We start from the raw sequence: 8,754 nt of genomic DNA on the forward strand, positions 1-8,754 counted from the left end.
AGTAATCAGAAGGACCATCTGTAGCTACAGTTAAGTGTGGAAGTATTTTTTCATGCATATTTATTTATTTCCTTACAGTATTTATATATTTATTTGGTAAACTAAGAGATATTTAGGGGGGATAAGGTCACATAAAAAGCCAAATAAACCGGCTTCGAAAAACAGCTCTAAATTATTCTAAATTCGAATTAATTTTCAAGAATATGCGGCTAGCTACTTGCCAGTACCCAAGGGCTTAGTGTTACATTGTAATTATAATCTAAAAGTGGCCTTAAAAAGTACCTAAATAAATGACACAAACTATGACAACCGTGTGCCATAATTTAATAATTTACAGCATAAAGTGCAAAGAAATAATAAATACAATTCACAAATCAATGTCAGAAATTATTAATGAACACTTCATAAATGAAAGGCATACACGAATTACCTGTAGTGCGCGTATTTTTAGTTCTGACATATCGCGGGAAAGCTGGCTTGTCTCACAGTAAACAGTATTTTTACAATGCAAGAGTCAGTGCTTGATTGTCGTCATTTTTTTCCTCAGGTATACCACCTATGCTCTGAACTCATTGCTCTTTTCTATTAGAAATGCTGCTTCGATCAGTATTTTAAAGTCCAGATTAAAGACTTTTATAGTTTAGTCTTTTTAACCGGATTTACAAATATAATTGTTTTAATCTGTTTTATTTGCTTATTTTTTATATCTTGTGTTTTATCATTATTAATTTCCTGTATTGCTCAATTGTTTTATTATTATTATTATTATTATTATTATTATTATTATTATTATTATTATTATTATTATTATTATTAATAGATACATAATTGTAGACATGTATTTCTTGTAACTTTTTTCCTCATCCACTACAAAAGATTTTTTTCCTATAATTATTTGTTTTTCAAGAAATTTCTAGGAATTATAAATTTCCATTTCTAGGAATTCTGTGTGTGTGTGTATATATATATATGTGTATATATATATATATATATATATATATATATATATATATATATATATATATATATATATATATATATATGGGTCATTCCACGCCAACTCAACCAGTAAAGGGACATTTCGTTGCCCGTCCGTCTCAGATTTTCCTAGAAAGATTCACCTGGAGGTTTTCTGACATGCTGAGTTCAGAAATGATAGCCATTATTTTTTAAAAAATGTCCCCTTCGACATGTGACCTTGCAAAGGTCAACCTAAAGCCAACCTTGACCAGAAATGTGTAGCACCTTGTTCTTCTTGTATTGAATAAGGCTTTTCAGAAAAAAATACTAGGAGCACCCTACTCACTTCTAGCAAATTGCCAGACGAGGGGTAACTGATGAGTTTTATTCGAACTTCAGCCTAAACCTTTACCCTGTAGGGTATGTGGGTCCTAAAATGTAAGTATTGCTGTAAGACCCTTAGGAACCAGTCTTCCAAATTCTGTGAAAAACATTTGGTTTCAAGTCTCACCACTGGTCATTAAACCCCCTTGAAATCTGAATTTTTGCTATTTGTACCAAGTTTAGGCCGTAATAACTTGTGTGGGGGGACTCCAAAAAATCACCCACAGATGTGTTTGGATAGATGTTAATGAGATCTACAAGCATCAAGCAAAATATTATGGTATCTGGGGATTTTGGATTTTTGGCAGATTTTTGAAGTTGCGTTTGTCATGCATTCAAGCATTGCTTATGGCCACTTTGGTGAGGCTAAAGTGCCAGTTCAGGCTAAAGTGCCAGTTCTATCCAAACTTTGCATTCTCTGAGGATTGATCTAGAGGAAAAAGTAACAGTATGTGCTTCCTCTGGCACTAGCATGGAGCTGAGGGGTTATGAACTCGCATGGGACTTGGGACTTCTTTGTTACAATGTCACATTTGAAACTACCAAAACCTTACTTAGTTGGGTTTTAAAAACTAAATTTATGTTTTTTCTTAAAAAAAATCTTCCCTGTTTACAGCACCGTTTAAATACACCTGTCTCTGTCATTGAAGACCTCCTAAACCAAAGACTTTGAGTTGTGCCTGAAATTGTCTGATTGGCTAGCATGAGAATGCAGCAAATGGCTTTTTCACAAATGGTTGGTCAGTCAATCAATTATCCCCCTAGGTAGGCACCACAACTTATAAAAACAACTTTACTATCACTTTTTGGTTTTTAAAATCCAACTAAGTAAGGTTTTGGTAGTTTCAAATGTGTTATCATAACAACGAAGTCCCAAGTCTCATATGCAAGTTCATAACCCCTCAGCTCCAAGCTAGTGCCATTGGAAGCCCACATTGTTACTTTTTCCTCTAGATCAATCCTCAGAGAATGTACCATTGAAGAAATAGGTAGTTTGGATAGAACTATGTGGTACTTTAACCTCACCAAAGTGGCCATAAGCAATGCTCGAATGCATGACAAATGCAACTTCAAAAATCTGCCGGATACCATAACATATTTTGCTTGATGCTTGGAGATCTCATTAACATTTATCCAAACATATCTTTGGGTGATTTTCTGGAGTCCCCCCACGCAAGTTATTATGGCCTAAACTTGGTACAAATAGCAAAAATTCAAATTTCAAGGGGGTTTAATGACCAGTGGTGGGACTTGAAACCAAAAGTTTTTCACAGAATTTGGAAGACTGGTTCCTAGGGTTCTTACAGCAATACTTACATTTTAGGACCCACATCCCTTACAAGGTAAAGGTTTAGGCTGACGTTTGAATAAAACTTGTCAGTTACCCCTCGTCTGGCAGTTTGCCAGAAGTGAGTAGGGTGCTCCTAGAATTTTTTTCTGAAAAGCCCTATTCATTACGAGTAGAATGAGGTGCTACACATGATGGTAGCATCTAAATTGCACCCAGGGTGATTTTTCTGGTCAAGGTCCCTTTTTCACTTTAGGTTGACCTTTGCAAGGTCACAGGTCGAAGGAGAAATGTTTAAATAAATAATGGCTGTCATTTCTGAACTCAGCGTGTCTGAAAACCCCCAGGTGAATATTTCTAGGAAAATCTGAGACGGACGGGCAACGGCACTGGTTGAGCTGGCATGGAATGACCCATATATATGACGCTTGTTGTGAGGAAGGTTAATAACAATCCGAGATGGACTGACAAAGATATTCAAAGTAAATTGGCTGCAAGTGGGACTGGGGTTTCATTTCTCAATGGGCACAGGAAAAAGCCACTCCTAGGAAAACATCACAAGGAGAATTGCTTGAAGTTTGCTAAACAGCCTTTGAATGATGGATATGAGTTCTGGTCAAAGGTTTTGTGGAGTGATATCGAGCTATTTGGTCACGCTGATAGTCGTTACGTTTGGAGAAAGTCTGGTGAGGTGTACAAAGAAAAGAACACCATACCTACTGTCAAGCATGGAGGTGGTAATATTATTATTATTATTATTATTATTATTATTATTATTATTTATTAGCAGAATATCCTTCTATGGGGCTGTTATTCCTCTAATGGCACAGGAAATTTAGTTCTAATACATGGTAAAATGGAATCCATAGCATACCAAAAGATATTGGCCAATCATCTGAAACCCTCCGCTACAGAACTTGGTTTAAAGCACAACGAGACGTTCCAACACGACAACAATTCAAAGCACACATCAAAATCTACTTCAGAATGGTTGAAGAAGAATAAAATCAAGGTTCTGGAATGGCCTAGTCAAAGATGAAGAGTTGAAGAAGGCTGTGGACTCTTGACCGGAGGGTTGTGGGTTCAATCCCAGGTGGGGGACACTGCTGCTGTACCCTTGTGCAAGGTACTTTACCTAGATTGCTCCAGTAAAAACCCAACCGTATAAATGGGTAATTGTATGTAAAAATAATGTGTAAAAAATGCTGTAATTGTACATAAAAATAATGTGATATCTTGCAACAAGGGGCGTCTGCTAAGAAATAAATAATAAAAACAATAATATTCCAGAAGATAGCTCAATATTCCATGTCTTATTCTGAATACTGTTTACCTTATTCTGAGTATGCTTACATGAATGTAACACATTAGAATACTTAGCATTCAGAATAATAATGGAATACAGTATTAGCCTGCATGTAAACCTACTAAATGTCAGAAAAAATATATTCATCCTGGGTGAATAATTCATTCTCAACTACCTTTTAAGGACCATAGAGCTGTAGCCAGTAAAATCAACTGTAGACTGGGCAAGATGGGGTTTTGAAAACGTACTACTGTTTGTGAGAAACTCAGAAGTGTCCATTGATTTAAAAAAAAAAAAAAACGCATTTCCTGCCTTTGCTTTGGTGCAATCAAATTGCCTGATTCCTAAAGACTGGAAAAACCTTTTTCTTTTTTAAATGTGTCAATTGATAAAGTATTACATGATATATTAACTTATAAGTATATAACTTGTGCACAGAATTGAAGAGCAAAATCAATAATAGCCAAAGAAAAAAAAACATGCTTAATGATGTCTATGAATCTTCTGAGCTATTTAAAAACACAAAAACATACATTTATTTATTCTGATCAGACTGAGGATCCACTAAGGCCAGCATGGGAGTTTAGCAGGATCAGTCAATCCTGTTATAGTATTATGAGACAGGCCTCTACATGTGGATAGTAACAAATTCCCATATTTAATGTACGACATGACATCATTGGAACAAGCATTGAAACACAAAGGGGTCGCCCTATAGAACATTGAATGACAACCTGTGAAAATATTTATGAAAGGGAATTTGCATAATATTACAATAAAGAAAAGAAAAAACTGTACTCCAATTTGTTAATTTTTTATGAAGCTTTATTGAAATAAGAATGCAAAAGCTGAAAGCAAAAGAAGATTGTAGCTGTTTCTAATGTCACAATAAAAGATGTTTGGTAGTAAAGAATTCAACGTTGCATTTACAGCAGACACAGTTGCCCTATAAAGTAACAGTGAACTAGAGTATTAAAAACATGAGCACGGATCACTTGCAGTATATGAGCATGTCGCTGTCTCGATTATGTTTCACAAATTCTGTAACTATGTATCATTTTAGACAACAAAAAATTATCAAGCTGTTAACAGTTGGCTGATGTTGTTACCAGTACATTATGGAACAGCTCTGTTTAAAAAGGTAGAACAAACAATTGAAAGAGAAAAGATGCAAGAAGCTGGTTCTTGTCTTCAGACTGCTGGGTCTGTCACCTTGCTGATTACAGGTTGCACTCTGACAGATAGGCAGTCATGTTGGTCCCTGAGCAGTGCTCTCCAAACTGAGGCCTGAAAAAGACAGAATTAAAAGGGTTTTCGGACCGCTAAATATTCTGGTAATTTAAGTCATTAACACTAGAACATCTGAGAGGTCATTTTTGTATTCATGAAATCCACAAAACTTGATATTAAATCCTCCCAGGCTAGTACATTTTTATTTAGCTTATAGGCTTATATATGATTACACACACACACAACAACCTAGAAGGACCAAGGGGTAGTAATGACCCCTCATATGTCTTTCCTTTGAATGGTATTTGAAAATGGCATTTGCTTTTGAATGAAGTTATTTATTTATTTATTTTCACAGTGATGATGGCAGCTAGAAAAAGGTAGGATTACTGCAACACATATTTTGGAAAAGCTGAAAAACATCCAAGACAGTGATTCAAATGGTGGTGACATTTCCTCTGTTGATTCTGACTAGAATAAGACAACTAACATGCGTTCAGTGCAAGAAAGCCATCTGTGTTTCATGAGCATCCACGGTGTTGAAACTGTCCATATGCAGGAAGTGTGACTCTTGAATGAAGAGCCACACTGTGCCTTTCTGTTCAGTCATTCTTGGGATTTTGACTTCATATTATTGTTATATTCCCAACAATAGTTATAGTTGAATGTAAAAGAGTAAAATACACAATGAGTCTTTTATTGTCCTAAAATAATTCATTTTCAGAAGAGGCAATGCCAGTAGTGGAAAATATACATTACTATCAGAAATGATAAGGAGTTTTAATCACACCATTGGCAACATATAAAAACATAGTAGGGGTTAAAATGACCCCTTGGTTAGGGTTAGCATATGACTCCATGTACACTAGGACAGTTTGGAACAGTTTAGGCTTTTCAACTTATAGCCCAATGCATTCTGGTAAGTGTAGTCCTGCTTCTCAAGGAAAAGAAACAAGTGAAAGGTACCTGAGGCAGGTAAAACGTACTAGAATGCATTGTGATGTGATCTAAAAACCCTGAAATGTCCCAAACTGTCCTAGTGTACATTGAATCACATTGTCAGTGCCACCCACAGACTACATCTGTTGAATGTGATTCATGGGTTTTAAACCTACAAAATGTCACAATCGAGAAACCCACAAACTAGACCTCTGTTTTATGATAACAGTTTGTGCACATTCCCTGTTGAATATTCAGACTGGGATTACTCCAGTACTCTGATCTCAGAACTTGGCTGGGGATCTGGGGTACTGTAACTTAGCATAACCTTTGTTGTGTCACTGATCATGAACTAATGAAGAACTGCAGCTGTGCTGATAATGTTCTAGAATAGATCTGGTGAAACACAGATTGTGATGTCACACAATAGTACTCACCCCATGCCTTTGAACTGAAAAACAAACTTCATGCAAGCAATGTCATCGGTGATGTCATCATCAATCAGTTCTTAATAAAAGGGGGAAAAAAAACATCTTAATTCTGAATTCTTGTAAATGACTTTTTGTTTGGTTAAAAACAACAACAACATCAAAAAAAACCCTTCCAGGATTTCCCCAAGAAATATTTCCAAGTAACAGGCTTACCAAACAAGTTAGAACTGAAGCACACAGCCTTTGATTTTTATACAGTGCTCCATTGTTAAAAGGAGTCTCATTATACTGTGGTACAGGTAATATGGTCATCATGATCCAATTTGCCCCGTAATGCCATTACACAGATTGCAAATGCCCATGGTTCAAGACTATAGCATTATAAAGGAGGAGCACTAGATCAAGGTCATTCTCTGCTTTTAGGTGCCAAAAGGGTGACCAAGTGTTTGTTTGCCCAGTGAAAAACAAATTACAGTCCTACAGTTGTTATTAATTTAAGAATAACATCGTTGAGGATAAACAATTAAACTATTTGTGCTGTTCATTGGTTACGCAAATTGGTTAAGGCGTTAACAGTGATGTATTCCAAACCCAAAGGCCATCAGTGTTGACAGTGTTTAATGGTTATAATGAGTGGTTTCTAAGAACCCACTAACATGTTCATTCCCCTTACAAAATTACTTGAGGCCGTATGTTTTGGTTTTGGCTACAACACTCTTCAGAGATGCATCCCACCGAATAAAAAAGTGATAAAATAGTGATAAAATACTTCAAAGATATCTACTTACTGCTGCAGTCAAGTTTGCACAAGCTCTTTGTATTATTGCAGACCAGTTGGCTGGGGAGTTGGAAGATGCCTAACAGATCGCCAAAGTCCCCGGACGGCATCACGCTGGGCTTGTGGTCTTCATCACTGTCTGGCTCGGCTCTCTTCTCGTGGTGGCCCTTGCCTTTATTCTTTTTGATCTTATCAAAGGGGATCTTAGGGGGTCCAGCAGGGCTGATAGCACTGGTGTTGAAGCCAGTCGTGGTTTCCACCTGGCAAATCACTACAGAAAATAAGGGGAAGGAACGTTTAGAATTAGTGCACCATGTAAAAGTTAAACCTTTACACACTATACCAACGATGAAATAAACTAGAAAGGTATTTCTTTGCATTTTAAAATCGAACACTGGCAAGCACTTTCCCCACAAGCATATATTGAGGTGCGTTTTTCCTAATTTATTTAAATTATCAGTCTAGATTTTCAACTATGGGAAAATTGCCTGTGTAATGCATTTACAACAGAGTCAATTTGCCTATGGTGTAGGGCACTTTTTTATCAGGTTTTAAATTTCATAAGCAATTGCTGTAGATTTTAAAAAAAAGAATAAAGAAATAAAGTAAAGGTACTGTCAAAAAGTTTGACCATTGATGCCTATCATGAAATGCAATTTACTGATTCTCTTTTTATTAATAATATGCAATACCGTTAGGTTGCAGCCGATACAGTCAAATTATTTTTCAATGTTAAAATTCTGTTTAGCGGAACATTGTCTTTCAAGGGTGTGTTTAAACGCAGTGGTGTAGTCCTTAATCTGAAGGTACCGGAACGCCACTAAAATATTGATTTTCTTAAACAAGAATTATTCTACAGATTTACATTTTCTTTGTATGCTGAATAGCACTGATCATGAACCATTTGATGCATTTATCTAATTTCTACAAGTATTTCCACATGCTTTACTTTACGTGTCAGTGGCAGAACGATGATGTCTGAGCTGCCTATAGAAAATAGTACGGGAACTACACCAGTGGTCCTATACTGACTGTCCTCAAAAGCTTGCCTGCTAATTCTCAAATGCAAAATAACGTTGGGGGGTCAAGTAAGATTGAACCACCCCAGCTTGTGCAAATCACATAACCTGTTTACTGTCCTCACAGCTGGGTAGAAGCACTGGAGAGGGTGTCTGAGCATGGCTATTATTATTAAAACAAAACAGAATACTTACCTTTGGCAAGGATTTCCTGTATCTTCTTGTTGCTTTCATGTCCCATCTGTGGTATTTCAGCCTTCAGTCGGGATGCCAGTTCGCACTTGGTAAACTCCTTGGCGTCAAAGCTGGGTGGCAGGAGTGCCACTATGGCCAGCAGAGCTGCTGCAGATACAAAAAGGAGGGTCTTCATTGTGGTTCTTTGGAGTTCCTTGGAAAGTGTGTGATGCTCTGGTACCGGG

The 8,754-nt window shown here is 36.6% G+C and overlaps 1 protein-coding gene across 1 annotated transcript; it reads right to left on the reverse strand.

Annotated features, from left to right (window-relative positions):
* Positions 1 to 4,741: 4,741 nt before the first annotated feature.
* On the reverse strand, positions 4,742 to 8,754 carry LOC117402534 (lysozyme C-like). Its single transcript, XM_034003773.2, has 4 exons — positions 8,531 to 8,754; positions 7,327 to 7,587; positions 6,545 to 6,614; positions 4,742 to 5,225 (listed from the first exon to the last, which is right to left on the reverse strand). The coding sequence occupies exons 1-4, from the start codon at positions 8,703 to 8,705 to the stop codon at positions 5,159 to 5,161; spliced, it is 573 nt and encodes a 190-aa protein (XP_033859664.1). The 5' UTR covers positions 8,706 to 8,754; the 3' UTR covers positions 4,742 to 5,158.

Source organism: Acipenser ruthenus, chromosome 5 (assembly GCF_902713425.1).
Source record: "Acipenser ruthenus chromosome 5, fAciRut3.2 maternal haplotype, whole genome shotgun sequence".
NCBI lineage: Eukaryota > Metazoa > Chordata > Actinopteri > Acipenseriformes > Acipenseridae > Acipenser > Acipenser ruthenus.

What these genes read in the sequence shown, in the direction of transcription:
- LOC117402534 (XM_034003773.2), bottom strand. Translation starts at nt 8,705, where the DNA reads ATGAAGACCCTCCTTTTTGTATCTGCAGCAGCTCTGCTGGCCATAGTG. An exon ending in ACAGGAAATCCTTGCCAAAG is followed by an intron (nt 7,588 to 8,530) that starts GTAAGTATTCTG and finishes TATTTTCTGTAG; the next exon opens with TGATTTGCCAGGTGGAAACC. An exon ending in TTTCAGTTCAAAGGCATGGG is followed by an intron (nt 5,226 to 6,544) that starts GTGAGTACTATT and finishes TGTCTTTTTCAG; the next exon opens with GCCTCAGTTTGGAGAGCACT.